The sequence below is a fragment of the Equus asinus genome, chromosome 9, assembly GCF_041296235.1.
Source record: "Equus asinus isolate D_3611 breed Donkey chromosome 9, EquAss-T2T_v2, whole genome shotgun sequence".
Classification (NCBI taxonomy): domain Eukaryota; kingdom Metazoa; phylum Chordata; class Mammalia; order Perissodactyla; family Equidae; genus Equus; species Equus asinus.
This window is the reverse complement of record NC_091798.1, coordinates 47,056,442-47,081,997: the sequence shown is the minus strand read 5'-3', so window position 1 is coordinate 47,081,997 and position 25,556 is coordinate 47,056,442. Positions and strand designations below refer to the sequence as shown.

The 25,556-nt window shown below is 35.4% G+C and overlaps 1 protein-coding gene across 10 annotated transcripts in view; it reads right to left on the bottom strand.

The window, feature by feature from the left end:
- The window catches only part of RAPGEF6 (Rap guanine nucleotide exchange factor 6), a 204,212-nt gene that overhangs the window by 66,188 nt on the left and 112,468 nt on the right, over positions 1–25,556 (bottom strand). For all 10 annotated transcript variants that reach the window (XM_070517465.1, XM_014827310.3, XM_044780408.2 and 7 more), the window contains 8 exons: positions 18,859–19,036; positions 16,669–16,805; positions 14,389–14,547; positions 13,650–13,802; positions 9,754–9,918; positions 6,872–6,979; positions 4,497–4,700; positions 1,948–2,056 (listed from right to left, as the gene is read on the bottom strand). In XM_070517465.1, the coding sequence (XP_070373566.1) occupies positions 1,948–2,056; positions 4,497–4,700; positions 6,872–6,979; positions 9,754–9,918; positions 13,650–13,802; positions 14,389–14,547; positions 16,669–16,805; positions 18,859–19,036 (1,213 nt within the window). The remainder of the gene's footprint in view (positions 1–1,947; positions 2,057–4,496; positions 4,701–6,871; positions 6,980–9,753; positions 9,919–13,649; positions 13,803–14,388; positions 14,548–16,668; positions 16,806–18,858; positions 19,037–25,556) is intronic.

Below are 25,556 nucleotides of genomic sequence, written 5' to 3'. Positions count from 1 at the left end.
TTTGAGCAGAGTTCTAGAAATGTTTTCTTTTTCTTCCTTAAATTAACTATTTTCTCTAGAATCTGTAAGCTCACTTACTAGGTTACTCACCATGCCCCTTAAATAGTCCTAATTCTCCTATGGCTGGTGATCTCTGCCTGTCAGTTTTAATCAGTTCAAAATGACCAAGTATGGTTTGCTTTGGTATCATCTACACGAATTCATTTTCTGGTCACAGCTTTCCTTTTTGTAGGTGTTCTGACTTTGAGTTCCATGAAGGAAGACCTAACTGCTCAATTTTGTTTCATGGTAGTGCCAGAGTTACAAGGACTTTATCCCAGGTACCTCATCCAAACTGAAATGTTCCACTTCTACAAATGTTTTACTAACATCTCTTTGAGATACTCTTTGGTGTTTTGCTTGAGGTTGGCTGACTACACTCTGCCTGGGGTAAAATAGAAAGCATTGAGGGTATGGGTCCCCTTTTGCAGCACCACGTAACTTCCATCCTCTGCCACATCTAATCCAGGGTTCTGCTGGGCAATTGTTTCTAATCACTCAAAGAATTATGAGATTGTGGCTTCTCTGACTTTTGTATCTTTCAGATCTAGTTTTTCTGTCTCCAAGGCTCCATTCATGTTGTGAACCACTATATTATACTATCTCTCTATTTTTATACATAATAATATTTGATAATAGTTAGTAATTATTATGTGCCAGGCACAAAAAGTTTAAGAGTATTTGATCCTTATAAGAATCTTATGAAATAGAACTGGAGAAAGAGAAAGTGAAGCTTGGAGAGACGATGTAAGTTGTTCTAGGTGACAGAGCAAGCTCTGCTTTCATAGTTTTCAAAATCAGACTCCATTTAGTTTAACCCAAAAGTTGACGTTTCTAGATGTGAACCCAAACTCCAAGAAATCCAAAAACTGTGCAGGCTTATTTATTCTATGCTAAACTATTATAATATTAAGAAGTTGTTAACAGACAGTTATATATCAGATTTAATATAATGTAATTCAACAAACGGGACTCAAGTGAAAAGAGGAAAAATACCAAATGTTTCCCTTTTCATTATGACTAAGTGCAGTATACTGAGGAGCCAAAATGAAAAAAAGAGAAAATAAATAAACACTTCCTTTTCCACAGGCAGAGCTTTAAAATTCAACTTATTTCTCAAATTGTAACCTAAATGATCTAAAGGAATTTTTTCCTCCCTCCTTCATAAAGACTCATATTTTCTTTGATAATTTTCAACTGTTATACTGTTTTTACTGTTGCTCTTCTCAGAATTTCAGAGAAAATCCTATGGTATCTAACGAAACCAAATTACAGTAAGTCTTTCCTAAAAGAAAAAATAGTTAAGTTAAAAGTACACACTTAGTCCTTGTTTCATTCAAATATAAACATGATCAAAACACACTATTGGCATGGTAATCAATATTTTTACATAGAAAGACAGAGTATGTTATTAAAAATCTATAATTCACTAATTAATTCGATGTATTACTCAATTTATTTCCATGAAATAGCTAACCTGGCATTCATAGTATTATTTCAGAAAGCTAGCTAAAACATTAGAAGTAGACTGACACATTAGCAGGGGGTGAAAGCCTGATCATGACTTTTTAGTCTGATTCATGTCATTCTAAGTTTCACTCAGTATCTTCCAGCAAAGTATATACATAACAAGATGCTCAGGAGACATTTCATAAACGACTGACTGAATGTAGTTGTACAGCTATTTTAAAATTCAAAACAATAAGTATAAATAATGAAAAACAAAAATTCTATAATACATAATACTATATTTCAACACGAAAGATCCAAAAAATGTTCAAATAATTTAGATAAAACGTTTATATTTTACTATCCCCTCTTTTTCCATTGTAATGACTTTTCCCTTTTCTATTAGCAAAAAAAAAAAAAAAGCAAAAAGGCTGAGATAGTTTTTACAACAAAACTCACCAAAAATGTTGGTCTTTACAGTAAGTGCAAGATGAGTATTATTCCTCAAAATTTCAAGGGCCTTCACAAATGTAATATTCTCAAAGTTTTGTCCATTTACTTCCATTATCTTGAGAAAAGTATTAGAAAAATACAAATTAAGACAAAAACAGTATTAGTTACTTCTGCAACTTGAAGTATAATGGTGAAAAAATAAAACGAAACTTGAATAAAATGTACCCATATGTGACCAATGGTTATCTCTGTGAGAAATGGGAATTACTGTTTAGTTTTTTTCTCTCTATTGTTGTACTTCCCCAAATATCTACTATTAGCATTTTTTAAAAGTTCATTCCCTCTGGGATCATATTAAGAAAATTTTTTAACACAGCATGGTTTATATATTAAGGAAAAAATTTTAATCATGTCAGATCATAAAAATTATTGCCTGTGTATGTACAAATTTTAGTGCAATATTCTAAACCCAAATTTATTACATTTAAAAAAGAAGTAATTCATTTAGAAACAAAATATTAGGAAAAGGAAAAAAATCACACAAATAAAATTCCCAGAGTTGAAAAAGTCTTGAGTCTACATACTGAAATGGATCATCTAGTACCATGCAAAGAAAATAAAGAGATCTATTTTTTAACATATCCCAATGAAAATTTTGAATTCCACGGACAGAGAAGAATCTATAAGCAACGGTAGGTGTGTGTGTAGGGGAACCAAAGGTACCTAGAAAAGAAAAACACTCCACTGAACAAAAGCATCGTAAACATTGCAAGGACATGTAAACCCATAGTATCTACTGCCCTTTTTGAAAAAAGTACTAGACAAGGGAGTAGAAGAACCAGAAGTCAACTGTGAGATGAATCAAAATAATGGAGACATATGGCAATAGATGGAGGCGATCACTGAAATCAATAAGGCAGGTATAAATGTCTAAATGATTGTTAGTAATAAGCTTAGGAAACTTCATGCAAATATCAAAAGCATTTTTAAAAGGGAAAATACATGTTAAAAAATGTCAATAATTTAGATCTAAAATAGATAACTTCCATGATACTTGGGAATACTGAGAGAAGAAGTAAAAGCATAAATTTCTCTCCTCTTTTAGGAATGAAACCATTGAATGTCATTGTTTTTGTCTGTGAAGAATGAGATTCTTAAATGTGTTTACAATAAAATACTGGAATATACACACTGACTCCAGGATCCTAGCTCCTAGATATTCTTAATGAGTAGTCTGGGATAAAGTCCAGAAATTTCTATCTTTAAAAAGCTCCCTTAGAGAAAGAAGGCGAGACTTAAAACTTCATATCAGAGTTTCTTAACCCCTTGCACTATTGATATTTGGGGTGTTGTAGGCTGTTTAGCAGCATCGCTGGCCTCCATTCACTCGATGCCAAGAGTAATCTCCAAGTGTCCACGACAATCAAAAGTATCTCCAGACATTGCCAAATGTCTCCTGAGGGCCAGTTAATAACCATTATTCTGGAGTGTAGAACTTTTTATAACGTGAATGCCCTCAAAATTAAAAAAAATAATAGTATGGTTCAGTTTAAAGTAAAATAAAGCCACATTCTTCATGAATAAACCAACAAACAAAAAATTTTAAATGGGAAGAAGTAAGCTCCCCAAGTGATTCATCTAGATTTGGAAAACCACTCTTTGGTGTGCATGAGAATCATCTAGAGAGCTTTGTTAAAAATATAGATTCCCATATAAACAAGTACATGGACAAAGAAAACAGTTCAGTGGTTACCAGGGGAAGGGGAGGTGGGGGGGTGGGAACAGGGGGTGAAGGGGAGCACTTATGTGGTGACAGTCAAGAAATAATGTACAACTGAAATCTCACATTGATGTAAACTGTTAGGAACTCGATAAAAAAAATTAAAAAAAAAAAGATTACCAGTCCTTATCTGCAGTGAATGTGATTAATATGATTAATAGGACTGAGGTGGACATAAGGTTGTCAGTAGTCACATTCTGAAATAAATTGCTCTAGAGTTTCCCAACACTTATATGGAGAGAATAATTCCCCATCGAATTCCTCCCAGTCTCTCCTTTTTCCTAGTCCCTTACTAGCTCACTCTACTTACGGATGCAGTTGTGTTACCATAGAAACGTTATTTAAGCTGAAACCATTGTTTATGGTAATCTTTAGCCACTTACATTTTAGAGTGCTATGAGCGAAAAGTGCTTGCTCCTTCAAAGTTTGCAAGTGTTAATTCACATATTGATCTTTCTGGAATATTCTAAAGTTGCCTGTTGTTACAGCTTCCTAATCCTTGGAGGATGGGCAGCATATTCAAAAAAGGTCATACTGATAGTGCCCAGACGATCATGCTGACCATACTATATCACGTTTTCCATTAAAAGTAATGGATATACAACAAATAAAGTTTTGAAATAAACCATTTCCAAATACTACCTCTAAAAAAAGGCTCGAAAAAATACTTCCTCAAATTGATCATGCTTACTTGAAAAAAATGCCAGATGAGAAAAAAAGTAGCAGATATATTACTTATAAGGCTTTCATCTAAGTGGTTGCTTATTTTACTTACCTGATCACCACGTTTCAGTCCTGCATCAGCAGCTTTGCTGCTGGGTTCCACTCCTTCAACAAAAATACCAAATCCCTTCTCACTTCCTCCACTAAGGCTGAAATGCAGAGGGGACTCCCGGGAAGCCTTCTGCAGCACAACTTGTCTCCACTTAGCCTTTGCAGCACAGGCAATATTCAACAAACGGAGATGACCATTCATTTTCTAGGAAGTAGAAAAGGGTAAAATGTATATAAATGTATCTGTTCCTACAGACTTTTTAAAAATCACCTAAAATTATCAGAATTAGAGTTATGTTGGAAATATAAGAGTAAAGAACATGAAAGCTGGGGTAAATAAAACTGAAGGAGGGAAAACTTCCAACCCAGAGCATTCTCAAGAATAAGATCTCTTATTTCTTCAAAACTTCTAGGTAATTACGGGCTGTAAAATATTTCAAAGGGATGTCTCATTTACAGAGGGGACAAAAATTACTTCTCATTTCCTGAAGCTTCCTAATATATACTCTACTATCATCTTGCTTATCTCTTGGATGTTATATAAAACAGGAATCTATTTAAACCTTTATTTAAAACCTTAAAGGACTTGAACCAACTTTCCAAATACTAATATTCAAAGACACATTCAAGCCTCCACCTCTTCCAGGAATGTTGTTCCTATATTATTTTAGATCTTCCTTAAACTCAGTAATATTCTAACTTCCAGGTTCTTATACCAGCTTAATATTCAACTATTCTCAAACAATGTAGTATGTGTAAATCTCACATCCATAATAAGCAGCTGAAGTTTTTTCAGGGCAGGGACCAAGTCTCACACCTGTTTTGATCCTATATAACACCTTGCAGTTTAAAGTAGAATTCAATAAATACTTGACAACTGATTATTAAAAAAAAAATTGTATGATCCTAAGGCAGTTTCTGCTTTCCATTAGCCCTTTGAATAACTATACAGCCAGCACTGGAAGATCCAAACGATGGTTGTGAGCCTCTACAGTCTCTTAATCAAGTTCCCCTCTCTCTGTTCATTCCTCTCATTTTGCACAGAGCAGATGTGCCGCTGAGAAGGCTAGAGGAACCAAGGGGTAAAGAAAAGACAAAAATCTGCCAATTTCCCCCTTTATTCAACTCAATCCACTTATAGAATATGAGTAAAAACAATGGTTCTTGAGCATTTGATGTGCCAGGTTTTGTTCTCAGATTATTACCTTCAATAGCTCACTATAATCCTCATAAAAATCCCAATAAACAAGGGACTACTATCTGTAAAATAAGACAACTGAGGCATAACAAGTTGGGCAACTTGTCCAAGTCAATATATCTAGCAAGTGGTGGAGTCTGGATGTTAATTAAGGCAATCTGTCTTCTGGGCTGCATTACTATTTACTTCCTAAAATTTCAAGCTGCTTGGAGCAGACAATCCTACTTGCAGTTCAAAGCTTTATATCTGACAGAATAAAATGGATTTATAAATAGCTACTGTGAAAGTTAAGAGAACCTAAGGGGATTATCTTAAGTGTCATATAGTTAGAACAAGTGAAATCACATGCAGAAGGGAGACTTAGAAAGTCTAATGTAGATCTGATATGTAAGACAGGCCTTGAAGGCTGCATAGAGTTTCAAATAACAAGACTGGGAGAAGAGAATTCCAGCTTGAGAGAAGTGTCAAAGAATATAAAATAATGTAGTTGGCTATAATCTAGGGTGTACAGAAAAATGGCTGAAAATGTAGATGAGAAATCTGAATATACAGGTGAGGAATGACTTTGGGAGGAAATATTTTGGTTTATTGATGAACAGATAACAGTCATCTTATTTGTGGGTTAAAAACAATTTCTTGGCCACAAAGAATGGACTAGAAGGAAGAGAGACTGTTAACAAAAACTAGCAGGCTATTATAACATATCAGGCATAATGAAATGAGGCCCTAAACTGGGGAGTGAAAAAAAAAACGGTTGAGAGAGAAAGACCAGAGGAAATATGTGTATGTGTATGCCTAAATCAATGACCCAAAGGACTTTAGCAAATGAGTGGACATCTTGGCCAGGGAATTCAAGGAAAAGAGAGAGGGGGCCCACATATACACCAGAGTTTATAAGTCTGGGTGACTGGGAGATACATTATCATTAGTCTTAAAACAGAAGAATCAGGAAGAAGGATGATTTTTGTGTACGCTGGAGTGGCAGACGATGAGCAGACGTCTAGAATAAAGATTTGGAAGTTCTCAGAACAGACATTCAAGACACAAGAAAAGATGAAAGCTGTTTTGAGTTGCTGTTATGGCAGTGGAGGAGTGGGGGGTGGGGGGGTGGGGAGGTAGTGGGTGGAAGGGGGTGGGATTCCTAAACTCTGAAGAAGATAAATTCTTTTGAGCCTTACTGTATCTTCCAGATTTTTTTCAAATTCCTCCAGAAATCGAGTCATAGCAGGATCACCTTCAAAATCATTAAAATGATTATTTACCCATAATAATACAATCCGTGTTACCTGTGGAAACATGGAAGAGGCAGCAAGCATATAGTTAGGACAGGCACTCTTTCAGCAAAAGTAGATTCCAAAAGCATACTCAAAACCGAGGGGGAACTGAGCTTTATCGCTAACTCCTTTGATCCCTCTTTCTTGCACACAAAAGGTTCATCGTAACAGAGAGGCATGGTTTAGTTTGAGCGTCTGCTTCCTTGGGTACACTAGTAATAGACAGAGCCAAGACACTGTGCCCTCAGAAAACACAAGCCTGTATGCTAAGAGGTAGGAAGTATATGGGATGTATATTTCAGTGAGCATCTTAAATGCAAGCTTCCAAGGGCAGGCAATCATATCAAAAGTGTTTCTATAACCGGCGCCGGGCCCATGGCCGAATGGTTAAGTTTGCGCGCTCTGCTGCAGGCCCAGTGTTTCGTCGGTTCGAATCCTGGGCGCGGACACAGCACTGCTCGTTGAGCCATGCTGAGGCGGCATCCCACATGCCACAACTAGAAGGACCCACAACTAAGAATATACAACTGTGTACCAGGGGGGTTTGGGTAGAAAAAGGAAAAAGAAAAAGATCTTAAAAAAAAAAAAGTGTTTCTATAACCAAGAACGTATTTAACCAAAGTTATAACAAAAACAAATCTGAAACTTCCTTCTTGTCAATACTGTGAATTTTCAAAGTTGTGAACTGATTTGTTTACTTTGTGCCACAGAGTAAAAGAAAAGTTTAAAAACTAATGAATGCAAGTCTAATTGACTAATGTACCTAACTAACAATGTAACTTACGTCATATATTTTCAAAATTGTGGTAGAATACAGACAAAATTCACCATTTTAACCACTTTAAAGTGTACAATTCAGTGGCATTTAGCACATTCACAATGGTGTGCAACCACCACTACTACTTAGTTCCAGAATATGTTCATCACCCCAAAAGAAAACCCCTTCCCATTAAGCAGTCACCTCTCCTTCTGCCCTCTCTTTAGACCCTAAAATTTGCTTTTCTGTCTTTGTGTATTTGCCTATTTTGGATATTTCACATAATATGTGACCATTTGTGTCTGGCTTCTTTTAATTAGCAAAATGTTTTCAAGGTTCATCCATGTTGCAGCATGTGTCAGTGTTTCATTCCCTTTTATGGCTGAACAAATTTTCATTATGGTTATACCACATTCTGTTTATCCATTCATCAGCTGATGGACATTTGGATTGTTTCCACCTTTTGGGTATTGTCAGTGGTGCTGCTATTAACACTTGTATACAAGCTTTTATTTGGACATCTGTTTTTAGTTCTCTTGGATAAATATACCTAGGAGAAAAACTGCTGGGTTATGCGGTTCTCTATTTAACTTTTTGAAGAACCACCAAACCGTTTTCCACACCAACAATTCCATCTTCTCCACATTCACATCCATAGCAACATTTGTTAACTCCTTTCCTTTTTTAAAGCCATCCTAGTGGGTGTAAAGCAGAACCTCATTGTGGTTTTGAACATCTTTTTCATGTGTTTGTTGACCACTTATGTATCTTCTTTGGAGAAATGTCTGTTCAAGTTCTTTGTCCATTTTCAAATTGTGCTGCCTTTTGTTGTTGAATTATAAAAGTTCTTTGTATATTCTGGATAGTAGACCCTTATCAGACACACAATTTGCAAATATATTCTCCTATTCTATGTGTTGTCCTATCTTTCTTGATAATATCCTTTGATGTAGAAAAGGTTTTAATTTTGATGAAGTTCAATTTATCTAGTTTTTTCCTTTGTTGCTTGTGCTTTGCATATCTAAGAAATCACTGACAAATCCAAGGTTATGATTTTTTACCCATATTTCCTTCTAAAAGTTTTATAGTTTTAGTTCTTAAATTTAGGTGTCTGATCCACTTTTAGTTAATTTTGTATATAGTGTAAGGGTTCAACTTCATTCTTTTGCATGTGAATATCTAGTTGTCTCTAAATTATATTTTTGTTCATTCTCTAGCAGGCCTTTATTTCCCCAGCTACTGAAGTGACTACATATAATTCTAAAAGGGGTGGGAGCAAGCCTGTAGTTTTAGAAATTTTCATTCCTAAACAACAGAATTCGACAGTCCAGCTATATCTATTTCCTTTAAAATATAACTCAGAAAGACACACCAGGCAATTATGGCCCTTCTTTTATTTTTCTTAAAATAACTAATCCTACCTATTTGCTGAGGTATTACAAGTCCTTCCATTAAAGGTACAAACACTTGATGAAATAAGGTAAAATCATCTATTTAAAATAGCAAACAATGTTTAATGCAAAAATTATTCAAAGGTAGATTTAAGTAAGTCACAGCAGAGATAAACTCAGGTCAAAAAGATAAATTGTTTTCAAATGATTATTAAAGTCTATAACTCAGAAAAATCAATATATTTGTATTTTGGGACTAACAATTTAAGCTCTCTTGGAAAAAATTTACTTGGTAAATATTCTTTCTAAACTATTAATCAGCTTTTAAATGTTTTATTGATCTCCTTCAGAAACAACCAAATATTCTGATAAAGTTCAAAAATACTGTCATGAAGCTATCACGTTTTCTGAATTTACAGCTACACAACAGTCTTATTTCAGTTTTTGCCTGCTAAGGTTCATATCCACTTTTAACATATTATTTTGTCATAAAAGTAACTAAGCAGAAACACGTCTACATTGACTAATTTTTTAGGGGAATTAAATCTTGTTATCAAAATAAACATTTACCAACTATAAAAGGTTTTATAAACAAAGTTTAAAATCACTTTCATGCCCTTTATATTTATAAAACCAACCTTATCCCTTAAGCTGTCAATTTTAAACCATTCCAATAGTTTGACCCCAACATCCAACGGACTTTCAAGAAATGTCCTGTAAGTTAATAGGAAATCTTCTATATAAGTTGGGTCCACAATGGAATGCTCTTCTATTAAATGCATGATGAGACGCTCAGGTGTTGCCTAAAAATCCAAGGACAGAAAGGATTAGAAAATAAACAAACAGCTCAGAAACCAAAGAACTCCTGTTGATTACCTCCCTTTGTAGCCACTCCATTAGATACGTCCACAAAGTAGAGTTTCACCTTGAAAATCCTCCGCACTGGGAGAAGGTAGTCTCTATAGATTGTAATCCACCAGCACCCAGAGATTTAGAGAGAGAAAAGGCAGAGGAATAAAAATACCCACAGCATTTACTCCGTTGCTGTTTTCACTGGCATTTCATCAAAGCAGGGCTTTTGAACTTCACTGATTTACCCCTGGTGTGGACTGTGACTGCCACTTATCCTGCAACGGGGGGGATGTAATGACTGTCTCAAGGCAACAGATGGAAGAGGTGAGAGTTAAAAAAAAAAAGTTTTATTCAAATAAAAAGTTTTTATTAAAAAAAAGAGCAAGATTTCCTCCAAATTTAATCATCCTCAAATTCTCTTCTGCCCCAGGCTATAGGAACAACATACCAGTTCAAGATAGAGTTTTATTGTTGTTGTTACTTTCTAGAATAGAAGTTTCCTCTTCTATAATTTCTCCATGCTAGTTCACCATCTTGAGAGGAACCAGAAGTTCTATAGATAGTTTTTACATTAATCCAAGTTTCAACTGCTTGCTTACATAAAAAAGAATGTAAACAGTATCTACTCTTCAAGCTTCTGAATCAATGTTAAAATTTATCACCTTTGGAGCCTTTTCAAAAGTGGGTACACAGAACAAATGTAGAAATAAACCAGAAGTTAAGCCAAATATAAAAACCAACTGTTGTCCATAACCTCAAATTTCCATTTGTTGCACGCATCCAAATAATTTCATTGGTCATAGTAACTGTATGGTAAACATACATTAATACTAACAATGTCTTTATCTAAGAATTTATTTTAAAAAAGGTAGACACTGCTAACAAGGTATGTAAATAATTTCTTTAGAAGAAGGTCAGAAGTAAGGTTCTTCAGATAACCTATTCAACAGACAATGCAACCACAGGTCATTCCTATTCTTTTCTCACTCTTCGAGGCATTCTAAGTCTAAGAGTACCAAACTGGGTTTATCACTCAGGCCAACCACGATTTCAGGTCACTTAATTCTAGTTCTTAGATCATGTATAGCTAAGTCAGTGGTGGAAGGGATCAACATGTTAAAGAAGGCCATTATTCTGATTGGCTAAATCACTGAGGCAGGAAACTGTGGAGACTAGACCATAGACACAAAACTTTATTTAAAGGTGAGTCCCATAGTCATGCAGAAGCATGTCACCAAGGTGCTCACTAGCATCCAATAAGGTGAGATACTGTAAGACAGAGCGTAAAGAGGTGGCAGGTGAAGGAAAAGGCTGGCATGGTTACACTGGCATGGTAGAAACTGGTAAGGATGAGGAAATAAGGAAATATACAGAGCATAACAGGAACCACTATTGGAGAAAGTATTTACAAATATGGAAAGGAAAAGGCTAGAAAAAAACTCTGTGGTATACAGTACTGGAACTAGGAGTATTGGTACAAACTTATGATTGTTATAGATTGACAGATGGATAGATATAGAAAGTTATAGATGTGTATGAATTTATAGTAAATACATATATTTCCTAGCTCTGTTTGATGAGAGACTCCAGAAGCACTGACACTTCAGTAGCAATGAACTGAGTGAGTGCCCAGATCTTGGTTTTTAGATGCTATTCTCCACTAGAAAGATCCAGGGCTTTCTGATGAAATGGCTGATTCCAAAGCCGAAGCAGGAAAAGTACAAGATAATCCTGGAACATCTTGTTTTGCCAGATAATAAGGAAGTTCTCAAAAAATGATGGGGATATGTCAAAAGGATACAGGAGTCAGCCTTCAGAGGGTACCACTGGACAAATCTGGGACAATCTGATCACAGGAACGACACTGATGGTAAGGGAAGACAACACAAAAGCCCATACCAATATAATGAAATTAATGTAAGAAACGAGAATGCTTATCCTTACAGTAGAATACCAATAAATGTAGACGAAATAATGGAAATAGAAAATCACCATTTCAGGCAGGAGTAGTCAATGGAAGTAAAGGTACACAGAGCTTTGCAGGACATAGTGACACTATCCCAGACCATTTCTCCTCCAAATGCTTATCAATCATAAAGGGTAAAATTCTGACTTTACAGTGAGGAAGCTTGGCAAACAGACACCAAATGACCAGGAATTAGGGTTAACTTCACCAGTGCTGGGACAGGTTGACATTTTGTATTCCCTGACATGATGCACTGAGAAGAGCACAACATCATTTCCGTGGAATTCCTGCCAAAAACCATGACTTGAGCCTGGTCACGGGGAAACAATGGAGAGATCCAGGCTGAGGGTTATAATACAGAATATAATGTCTGTATTCTTTAAAACTGCTAAGAATATGAACAGGAAAAGACTATTCCTGGAGTAGACTGAAGTGACATGACAACTAAACACAACTGTGTTCCCAGATGAGATCCTGGAGCAGAAAGGAAAAAGTGCCATTGATGGGATAGTTGGTGAAAATCTAAATAGGGTCTGTGGGTGGAATGGTTTTACTTTATCAGTGTTCATTTCCTAACTTGAAGGGTTCTATGGTATTTATGTAGGAGAATGTTCTTGTTTTTAGGAAACAATGGAATATTTAAAAGTGATGGACATCAGATTTGCAGACTGCTCTCAAGTGGTTCAGAAAAAGACTGATGATAATGGAGAAAAATCAGTGAAATGTTAACAGCTGGGGAATCTGAGTCAGGGAGCTCTTTATACTGTTTTTGCAACTTTTCTGTAAGTTTGAAATTATTTAAAAATGAAGTATTGAAAATCATGAGGCCCCATAAAAAGACAGCCTATGGCAGTCCACCCACATGTTCATCTTTTGTATGTACAAGGCTTACGTTTATCAGTTTAGAAAAAGAAAGACAGCAGTGAAGAACAGCTTGACTCCTGAGGAAGAACAAATCTCACATCAGTCCCTTTTATTATTAAATAAGCTGCTGCATTTTTAATGAATAATAACACATTTACTTATTTTGCAACCAAGACTAGCTTGAAAAGAGAAATGGTCATGTATTTATTTCCTCTCTTTCAACTGTAATAACTCTATTTTCCATCTGGAGTTCTTTAAAGAAACAGGGGGGTCGGGGGGTTTGGGGAGGCAAGGGGGCTTAGGGGTAGAGGAGAAAGGAGTTAGAGAAGGGAAAACAGTATGGGGATTAATACTCAGACCCTACAATGTGCTAAGGCTTTTGACTTACCCCTAACAAAGCCCTGTCACATCATCCCCAGAGAAGTTAACTCCAGACAAGTTAATGCCTCTTTCAGTGCCAGAGATTCTGTAAAGCACTCTGCATCTTCACTTAGAATTCCTTATACCTTTACAGTTGGTCCTTTCATTTTCTGTTTTGTGTCTAAATATTGCTGTCTTTGATGAAATTAACTCCCATTATCAATGGATCACAAAATAAATTTGAGAAGGCAAACTTTGAGCAGTATATTCTAAAATAATATCCATACTGATACTAAATGGTAATATCACCCTTCATCATTAAAATGTATAAAAACCAACTTAGAAAAAGGTAAAAGAACCAACACATTTATTTAAATTAGCTTCTAAAGTTAGTGAATTATTTTGCACTACTCAAAAAGTGGTTCGAAGCCTTTTAAACAAGATGAAAGCTTTATTCTATCAGTGACTAGAACAATAAGTAAAATCACCCACCTTGATTACGATGTGTCCTTTCCTGGTTCCACTCCGATCAAGTTCACGGTGCTCATGAACCATAACAATTTCTCCCTCTTCTTCAACTTTATGGGTATTCTTTTCCACATGATTTAAAATTCTCCAATAATCCTGCTGGGCTATGCAGACAAACTGTCCGAGAACAACATGGGGACAATTAATAAACCTATAGTACATAAATATATCACTACGCACCAAGGCAGAGCACAAAGGTAAGAAATCAAGTGGCATCAGTTCTTTTTTATTTTATCCCTTTAACCCTTAAGAAAAAGCAAGATGAAATAAATAATTCCCGCACAAAGAGACTAAAGAAGTTAAATCTCTTTGAATCTGCTCTAAAAGGAGAAGTGAACATCTACTTCTCTCAAAACTGACACTATGAAAAGAAAACATGAAGCAGGAGTAAGTTAGAAACACACAACTGAGAAGTTCCTATTTCTTTCCTTTATTAAAAAAAAAAAAGACTGAACTGGCTAATATCAGATAGAAATTTAATAAACCAAAACCAACATTTATTTGGTATAGTCTCTTTTAAAAATCTATAATTTGTTCAATTTCACAAATATTTAAGTCAGATATAAAATCTAGTTACCTTTATTAATTGTGATCTTTTGAAACTCTCAATTTAAATCAAGCTATTTTATTTTGAGGAAGGAAAAACAGGCTTAGCCATTTTAAATCAACAATCAAGAATACACAACCAAAGAGAGAAACTTACCTGACAATCATCCACTTTAGTCCTAACAACTCCATGCATGTACTGCTTATCCAGAGTGGGAGTAATTCCAAAACTATTTCCCATAAAGAGATTTTCAACTTTTCCATCTGGATGAATGATTTCCACGGTGCCGTTTAAAATAACATACCATGAGTCAAGCTATAGAGAAAAAGACAGATTTTAAGAATCTTTTTAAAAAGACAGTTATATGCTAACTTTAAAAAATAATCAAGCTATATATAGAACTTGTATAATTTAAAAAAGAAAAAGGAAGATCTGATTGTATTACTAAATACTCTGTTAGGAACACCCTATGCCTGTCTATGCAAACCACTAAAGCTTATTTTACTCTTTCTTCTTTTAGTCACCAAATGAAATCAGGAACTTTCATAATTGACCAAATACTCTTGGAATTTGAATCCACACCCTGCCACTGACTAGCTGAGTGACTCTGGGCAAGTTATTAACCTCTCTGGGCCTGAGTTTCTCTAATGCTAAAATGGGCGTAACAACAGTACCTATCTCATAAGACTTTTGTGTTAATTAAATGAGTTTATACATACTAAGTGCTTAGAATAGTGACTGGACATAGCAAACGCTCAAAAGAAGAGAAAAAGTAGCTAGTGATTAATTCAGAAAGACTACTTACTAAAAGCCTGAATTTTAAGGCATATCTGACAAAATATTCAAAGTTTCTCCTAATGTTAAGAAAACACTGCCTTCATTTATATGAAAGCATTTAATGCTCTAAGAAGATATATTCAAAAGGCCTACTGTGTACCAATGAAAGATCACTTCTTCTTCTTTAGTGTCCCAGCTATTAGTTTAAACTTTGAACAGTTTTAATGTGATTTAAAGGAAATCTGGATTATCATTTCTGAAGGAGAATCAGTGGCAACAAGAAATATTTTTTCAAAAGTGTGCTTTTTTTTGATTAGTTCAAATGTAAAATACATTTGTTGTGGAATCTGTGGTTACATAAATTACTTGAGGACAGGGACTGCATCTGGTTTTTCTACCACCATACTCCCTGTGTCTAGAACAGTACCTGGCACAAAGTAAGCACACTACAGATTTTTGCCGACAGAACTGTGGAAAATTAAGAGAATACAAGAATCTGTAGAAAAGAAAAGTTATTCAAAATCCCACTGTTCACATAGTTGTTGTTAAGTTTAGTTTCTCTCCTATGTTTACATTATTTTATATTGTTGAAATATTTAGACTATCCTGCCTTTAAAAAATTTTAATACTAAATTCATTGCTCACCCAACTCTCTTTATGAGCATATCCTCTGTGCCAGACATTTTCTAGGATATGCGGAGAAAACATGTAAACAAAGACAGAGACAAGGCCCTTGCCCTCAAAGAATTTCCATCAAATTTTAAAATAACTTGAATATCTACATAATATTATATTCTGTGGCTGTCTAATAATTTAGTTCACCACTGTTTATTATTGAATCATATTTTGGTCATTTCTAATTTCTACTATTATAAATATGCTACAGTGAATATTTTTTGGTATAACTGAGTTTTATATTATGACCTGAGGAAAGACACTCAGAAGTGGAATAATAATGTTAGAGATTGTTAAATACTTTGAGGCTTATGTTAAAAATTTCTAAAGGACTTTCTAGAAATACTGTTTATATTTCTACTGGCAGTATATGACAATGTTCATTGACTGACACCTCAGCATTAATTTTCATCAGTTTGATAAGAAAAATAGTGAAGTACTTTCTAACAGCAGTAATACCTTTCAATTCCACTGCATCCTCCCTCCATTCATCCACAAGTTGTCATCTGGGCATTCTGAACATAAATGCCTCAACTGACAGCAGTCCACTAGGAGGCATATGTACCAATAAATTTCTCTCATTCTTTTTTTTTTAACATATAATATAGAAAAGGGATAGAAGAATAAATACTTGATAAACACTTGAAACAATAATGATATAAATATACAAATGGAATACAGAAGTTTTTAAAAAGTCTTATAACAATTTGAGAAGTAAAAACAAATTTGCTTCAACGAATGTTATTTATTGAACATCTATTCTGTGCAAGGTCCGCTGCTAAGAAATCAAAATTAAGACAAAGTAAAGCAAAAACAAAAATAAAAACTTATCTCTTCAGAAATGTAAACTACCCCAAACTCAGCATTCATTTTAAAAAAAAACTGTATAAATTTCCAAAGTCGGGATTTACACAAGTTTATGGAAATCATTCTAAAGATTAGCTCCTGTATTAAATAACATGTAACATATATTTGCTAACTTACCTCTTGCCCATCTTCAAGAATAATAGCTCCAGCCTGCTCTACCACTTCAAAAATCATCACTGAGCAGAGTTCTCTCCTCACAGACATGGTCATGTTTGCAAAAGCAGGGAGCTGGTGCATAAACTCCAGTAATTGTTCTATAAAAAAACAGAAATTCTAGTATAGAGGCCATCAAGAACTACCCGTTAAAGATACAATAAAATCCAGAATTCTTCATAACCCAATTTTCTAATAAACTTATGAATTTATGCTGCTAAAGTAGATAAACCAACATACAAGATTACTGTCGGTTAAAAAAATCAGTTTTGGTTAATAGATATATTCAGACACACACAAAAATACAGGCATACTGGAAGATACCAAAATCACAAGCTCCAGAGAGAACCAGGAAACCAGACAGATTCAGCTGAGGCTGGAAAGTTTATCTAATTTTCCTAGCCCAAGATGCCAACTCCATGGTGGTTAAGTTTAGTGATATCCTTTGATATAACAGATTAGTGAAAAAGCCTTTCATGTAGTTCTCATTGGGCTAGAGTTTAAAAAAAATGTTATTAATAAATGTCAATAAGAAATTAAATTAGGGGTAACAAATTCTAGTGAATTCTAGGTTCAAGATTTGTCGAAGCAACTACAGGCTAACTCTTTAATTTAACCAAGAGACGTTTATGAGTGTCTGCCTTAGGTCATTCCCTGGTATAGATACATAAGTAATAAAGATAAATATAAAAGAGAAACATATAAGCAGTCAGCTAAAGGCTGAAATAGAAATAACTATAAGGTGCTATCTACCCACAGGTAATTGGGAGTTAATTATATTTAAGTTTTTAAAAAAGCTCTGTGAAAATAGCATAGTATATAACTTTTTATCATTAAAAATGTACTTTCAGTTCCTGTCCCGATAACATTCACAACATGAGTCTAAATCACAGCTTACTTAACTATATGTCCTTAAAATGGCAAGGAATGGTCAAATTTATTGATCTTTACTCACAGAGATTATTATCAGTAGTAATAGCAGCATCTTCTGATTTGAATGACAGCAATATGACTACTATAAAAGAGAAATCTAGGACAAATTCTTAATTGAATCATAACAATATATAATGACACTAAGCAATCTTTGTCCTTAAAGATAACATTAGATCTTTAGTATCATTCAACCTTTCTAAGTAACTACATGAAGGAAAATTCATAAAGTTTTAACCAAATTTATATATATATATATACACACACACACATATTTCTTCAAGGTAGAGAAGTAAAAGTATGATTTTTGATAAAGTTTGAAATTTTTTTAAAAAGCTAATTCATAAACATTGGACACTGATGTAGTGTTTTAAAAGTCTTATGGACATGAAGGGGGAAATCACTTCAATGCAATCAAAGCTTTTGTTTTATAAATTGGGGCGGCCAGGATGTGAGGGTGATCTGGCTGCAACATCTGTCACTCCATTGATCGCCAGGGTTGAGTTAGCTGATCTGGCTGGCGAGGTGGGCGTCCCCTTGCTCTCTCATCACTCTATGTGTGTCACTCTTGAGGCTGTATACTGAGGACGACCGTTCAGTCAAGAGTATACCAGTGGCTGTGCATCCCTGCTAGAACCTCCAAACAAGCTCACAAATAGGGGCAGTCAGCCTCAAAGATGGCCCTAAATGATCCCTGCCTCTTGATATTCACGTCCTCGTGCAGTACCTGCCCATATTGTACTGGGGTTGCTCCGTGTGACAAACAGAATTTGGAAGAAGTGATGATGTCATTTCTAAGGCCAGATATTAAAAGACATTGTGGCATCTGCCTTACTCTCTTTAGGATTACCTGCTTTAGGGGAAGACAATAGCCATGCTAGGAGGACATTTCAGCAACCTCTGGAGAGGCCCACCTGGCAATGAACTGAGGTCATGCCAAAAGCCACGTGAGTAGTCACCTTGGAGGTAATCCTCTAGCTCAGCCCAGCAAAACTTCAGATGATTATAACCCTTGCCAACATTCTGATTATAACCTCATGAGAGACACTGAGCCACAATCACTCAGCTAGGCCACTCCTGAATTCCAGACCCACAAAAACTATGAGAAAATAAATGTCCATTGTTTTAAGTTACTAAGTTTTGGGGCAATCTGTTATGCAAGATTAGGAACTATATATAAATTAAAACTATAAAATTCTTATTGTGAACAGATGTATTTCTTACCAATGTCATCATCAGTTTTGTCTGCAGGTTCTTTTTCAAGGCATTCTCGAACAAGATCTCGCCCCTGCAGAGGATCTGTTCGATCAATCTCTTCATCTTCCTCTTCTTCGTCTTCAGAATCAACAGGTCCTTCTGGAAGACGTGTTAAATCTACATCTCCTACCTCACTTTCTGTAGCCTATAGAAAGAAATCTTGATCACTTACATTTCATGTTATAAAAATTATGTCACAGTCTGAATTAATCAAAACTATCCCTCCTTCCCAAATATCATAAAGAATTAGGCAATGCTGTATTCTGTATCAAAAACCACATGATATTTATTTATAAAAGGTTTCTCTCTGCCCAAAATACAGGCTTATCATTCCACATGTGAGATCTAGGTAATAAATCCGAGCCAGTAAGTATAAAATGATGAGATTCAAACATCACTAAATGTATTAACACCTGTTTTCCAACACTTCTATTTCTCAAAAGCACAACATTTCTGCATCCAACCCTGTGGCTGAGTGGTTAAGGTTCTGTGCACTCTGCTTCAGTGGCCTGGGTTTGCAGATTCGGATCCCAAGTACAGACCTACTTCCCTCATCAGCCACAGTGTGGAGGTGTCACACATACAAAAAACTGGAGGAGGATTGGCATAGATGTTAGCTCAGGACAAATCTTCCTCAGCAAAAAAGAAAAAAAAAAAAAGAGCACATTTCCTAAAACATGAAGTTCAGGAAAGAGAAAGTTTATCAACAACCATTTTGTGAGGACCTACTAGTCTATGCCAGATCTTGTAAACAAGTGATTTCTTTCAAGACAGAAGTTTAGAGATCAGTAGGGTAGGCAATAATGTAAATCAAAAACAGAAGTACAAAACAAGCAAATAGTACTGAAAAGTACTAAAATAGGCCAATTAAGGACGGAACAAATACTCATCACTTCCTAATACCTTACTGTTGAATCTAACAGTGTGCAAAGAACAGCTGAGATTACTCTAACCAAGCTTTAAAATAAACTTATGCTTACCACCTCAACTTTGGAAACATATTAGTCTCAAATACTTGCAAAGGAACTAGTAGATTTTTAAAAAACTGTAAACTCAAATGCCATTCACAGAAAATAATGATATCTTTCAGGAAATAAAACTGTCCTAAAAGTGGATTATTAGGAAATATTTCTAAATATTATACCCATTTAACTCATATTATACATAAAAAAGCATGAATATTGAAGCAGTTACAGAAAAATGTGACTTGAACATACAGAAACTTCATAATAATAAATAAGCGCTTTAAACTAACAGCTAGTTAACAAACCAGATTTTAAATACCCAATTTGAGATCTTTAAGATTAGACAAGGTGGCTCTTAAGGATCACATGGGGCAATCCTATCTCATGACTAGTATGCTCTCCTGAGTTTTGTGGCTACAGAACTTTAGGGGTTAAGTGGAGTACATTTCTGAATATATCTTTGGAACCACAAACTGGTTAGCAGCTTAAAATCTCTTTTCAAAAGCAAGCAGTTTTAATTTAAATATGTGTACATGCTAAAGTGACTTTTCCAAAAACCTAATTTCTTTACATACACTGATTTTAATCCAAGAAACAAGTGTAAAAAACACTAAAGCAGTATTTCTACACAAGTTAACTTAATTTTTCATAATACAGAAGCTCACCTCCAGAACAGCGTTTTTCCATTTTATCAATTTTTAAGGACAATCTACCTTATAAATTTGGGTTCTTAAACCACCCTGTCATCATCTCAATCTCAGGTTTTTATCCCCTGACCCAGACTATTTCAATCTAGTCTTATTCTCACCTTTTAGATTATGTGTGATAAAAAGATGAATGGGAGGAGTGATATCAGCATCATGACCAAGTGAGCTCTCCCTGTAAACTCTCTACTCTAAGATACAATCAAAATAACACTCATATTCCAACAGAGGACATCCACACAACATAAAAGACATCTGAGAGACCCACGTAGCCATGTTAGAAGGTGGAGGTGCTGGACCACCACCTGAGGAAGTGGAATGAAGTGGGAGAAAGGTTCTCTTCCTGACTGAAGGGCAGCAACCCAGGCAGAGCACATGGCTCTGAGAGGAAAGGTGGGAGGGTGCGGTAGCCCTCCACGGGGAACAACATTGTTCTCTTAGGTCCCTTACAGCCTAGAGGAAAACCCCACACAGAGGTGACTAGCTAATGTGGAGGTGTCTTCATCAAGTTAACACCCCAGAGAGTAGACAGCCAGGGCAGAGAGAGAAGCCCCCGAGATCGCTCAGGAGAAAGAAAGCACCCGTTCCCCCCCACCCCAGTTCAGCACCTGGGAGCTCTACCACCAATCATGGTGGGCTCAGAATACACAGCTCTTGACCCCCACCCAGTGGTGGCAGGTGGAAGTCATGATCAAATACTACCACAGTGTGGAAACACAAAGCCATGTCACTTAGCAGCAAGAAAAAAAGCATTAAATCTCCAGACCAGAAGGAAAATGACAAGTACCCAGAAGGCAATCCTGAAGGCACAGAAATGTATAATCTAAATGATGGAGATGTCAAAACAGCCATTATAAAAAAACTCAACGAGTTACAAGAAAGTGCAGATAGACAGCTCAATGAATTCAGGACCTACTTCATAAGAGATGGAAACTGTAAAGAAGAACTAATCAAATATTGGAGATGAAAAACACAATGGATAAGGACAAATAGGGATTCCCTGAACAACAGAGCTGCTATTAGGGAGGAAAAATCAACAATATTGAGGACAGAAATATTGAAATGCTTCAGATGGAGGAGGTGAGAATGAAGAAATTCTCTGGAAAAAATCCAAATCTTTTAGGAAATGCAACATGAGGACTATAGATATTCAAGAGGGAGAAGAGAAAGAAAATGGAGCAGAAAGCTTGTTCAAAGAAATAACAGCAGAGAACTTCCCAAACCTGGGAAGGAGCTGGAAGTGCAAGGGAAGAGTCCAACAGATCTCCTAACTACTATCAGTGTAAAAAGACCTACTTGCAAGGCATATAGTAATGAACTGGCAAAAGTCAATGACAAAGAAAAAATACTGAGGGCAGCAAGGCAGAAGAAAATAACTTACAAAGGAACCTCTATCAGGCTTTCAGCGGATTTCACAGCAGAAATCTTACAGGCTAGGAGAGTGGAATGATATATTGAAATCTTTGAAAGACAAAAACTCTCGACCAAGTATACTCTATCCAGTGAAAATATCTTTCAGCTATGATGAAGAAATTAAAACTTTCTCAGATAAACAAAAGCTAAGGGAGTTCATTGCCACAAGACCCCCACAAGAAATTCTCAGGCAGGCCTGCATACATGAAAAAAAAGACGAAAGTGGTTACAAAGTCCTAATAAGGAGATAAATAGGTAGACAAAAATCAGAAAGCTGTAGCTATCCATCAAAACAGGTTAGGAGACACTCAAGTATAACATTAAAATGAAGGGAAAGAAAATACCAAACCCAAATATAATCTTGTCATTTTAACCACAAACTCACAAGAAGGAATAAGATGTGACAAAAACAACTTAGGAGGGGAAGAAGAAAGGGATTGAATTGACTTAGTCTAAGAAAATAAGAGATTATCAGAAAATGGACTATCTCATCTTCAAGATTTTTCATACAACCACATGGTAACCACTAAACAAATAAGTAGAAGAGAGACAAAAATAATAAGTAAGGAAAAAACTAAGAAAACCAGCAGAGAAAACTAACTACTTGAACTGGCAGCCTGAAATACAAAGGATGAGAAACAAAGGAAATGCAGGAGAACTGGAAAACAAGCAATAAAACGGCAGCATTAGGTCCTCATATATCAATAATCACTCTAAATGTAAATGTATTGAATTCTGCAATAAAAAGACACAGAGTGGCGAGACGGATTAAAAAACAAGACCTAACAATATGCTGCTTCCAGGAAACACATCTTGGCTCCAACAACAATCAGAGCCTCAGAGTAAAAGGATGGAAGACGATTCTCCAAGCTAATGGCAAACAAAAGAAAGCAGGTGTCACAATACTTACATTAGACAAAGTATACTTCAAGATAAAACAAGTAAAGAGAGACAAAGAGGGGCAATATATAACGATCAAAAGGACCTGTCACCAAGAAGAAATAACACTTATAGATATCTACGCACTCAACATATGAGCACCAGAGTACATAAAGCAACTATTAACAAACCTAAAAGGAGACATTAACAACAACACAATAATAGTAGGGGACTTCAACTCTCCAGTCACATGGGTAGATAACTCAGACAGAAAGCCACCAAAGAACAGTGGAATTAAATGAAAAACTAGACTAGATGGACTTAATAGATATATATCGAACACTCCACCCAAAACCAGCAGAATTACACATTCTTCTCAAGTACACACAGAACATTCTCATGGACAGACCATATGTTGGGAAACAAGGGAAGCCTCAATAAATTTAAGAAGATTGAAATAATAACAAGCATCTTTCTTGACCAAATGCTACGAAGCTAGAAATTAACTACAAGAAAAAAGCTGAGAAAGGGACAAAGATGTGGAGACTAAACAACATGCCACTGAACAACCAATGGATCACTGAAGAAATTAAAGGTGAAATAAAAAAATATCTGGAGACAAATGAAAATGAAAACACACCATACCAACTCATATAGGATGTAGTCAAAGTGGTACTAAGACGGAAATTCATTGCAATACAGGCTCATGTTCACAAACAAGAAAAATCCCAAATAAGGAATATCAAACTACACTTAACAGAATTAGAAAAAGAACAAAGCTCAAAGTAAGCAGAAGGAGGTAAATAAAAATCAGAGCAGAAATAAATGAAATTAAAACAAAAAAGACAATAGAAAGGATCAATGAAACTAACAGCTGGTTCTCTGAGAAGATAAACAAAATTGACAACCCCTATCCAGACTACCAAAAAAAAAAAAAAGAAAGAGAGAGAGAGAAAAAGCTCAATTAAAACAAATTAGAAATGAAACAGGAGAAATTACAACAGATACCACAGAAATACAGAAGATTATAAGAGAATACTATGAAAAGTTATATGCCAACAAAATGGACAATCTAGAAGAAATGGATAAATTCTTAGACTCTTACAACCTCCCAAAGCTGAATCAAAAAGAAACAGATAATCTGAATAGACCAAGCACAAGTAAGGAGATTGAAACAGTAATCAAAAACCTCCCAAAATATACAAGCCCAGGACCAGACAGCTTCCTTGGAGAATTCTACCAAATATTCAAAGAATATTTAATACCTATCTTTCTTAAACTATTCCAACAAGTTAGGGAAGATGGAACGCTTCCTAACACATTCTAGGAGGCCAACATCACCCTGATATCAAAGCCTGACAAGGACAACACAAAAAAGGAAAACTATAGGCCAATAATGCTGATGAACATAGATGCAAAAATCCTCAACAAAATATTGGCAACCCCAATACAGCAATACATCAAAAGGATCATACACCATGATCAAGTGGGATTTATACCAGGGACACAGGGATGGTTCAACATCCACAAATCAATCAATGTGATACACCACATTAACAAAATGAGGAATAAAAACCACATGGTCATCTCAATAGATACAGAGAAAGCATCTGACAAGATCGCACAGCCATTTATGACAAAAACTCTTAATAAAATGGGGATAGAAGGAAAGCACCTCAATATAATAAAGGCCATATATGACAAACCCACAGTCAACATCAGACTCAATGAGGAAAAACCGAGCGCCATTCTTCTGAGAACAGGAACAAGACAAGGGTGCTCACTCTCAACACTCTTATTCAACATTGTACTAGAGGTTTTGGCCAGAGAATGAGGCAAGAAAAAGAGAATAAAAGGAATCCAAATAGGCAATGAAGAAGTGAAAGTCTAGCTGTTTGTAGATGACATGATTTATATACAAAAACCCTAAAGAATCCATCAGAAAACTGTAGGAAATAGTCAACAACTACAGTAAAGTTGCAGAGTACAAAATAAACTTACAAAAATCAGTGGTATTTCTATATTCTAATAATGAACTAACAGAAAGAGAACTCAACAGTACAATCTCATTTACAATTGCAACAAAAAGAATGAATATCCAGGAATAAATTTAACCAAGAATGTGAAAGACCTATACAATGAAAACTTTAGACATTACTAAAAGAAACTGATGATGACATAAACAAATGGAAAGATATTCCATGCACATGAATCAGAAGAATAAACATAGTCAAAATGTCCATACTACCCAAAGCAATATACAGATTCAATACAATCCCAATCAGAATCCCAATGACATTCTTCATGGAAACAGAACAAAGAATCCTAAAATTCATATGGGGCAACAAAAGACCTCAAATAGCTAGAGCAAACCTTGAAAAAAAAGAACAAAGTTGGAGTCATGACAATCCCTGACTTCAAAATATCCTACCAAGCTATAGTCATCAAAACAGCATGGTACTGGTATAAAAACAGGCACACAGATCAATGAAACAGAACTGAAAGCCCAGAAATAAAATCACACATCTACAGACAGCTAACGTTCAACAAAGGTGTTAAGAACACACAACAGAGAAAACAAAGTCTCTTCAATAAATGGTGTTGGGAAAACTGGACGGCCACGTGCAAAACAATGAAAGTAGACCATTACCTTTCGCCATACACAAAAATAAACTCAAAATGGATCAAAGACCTGAAAGTAAGA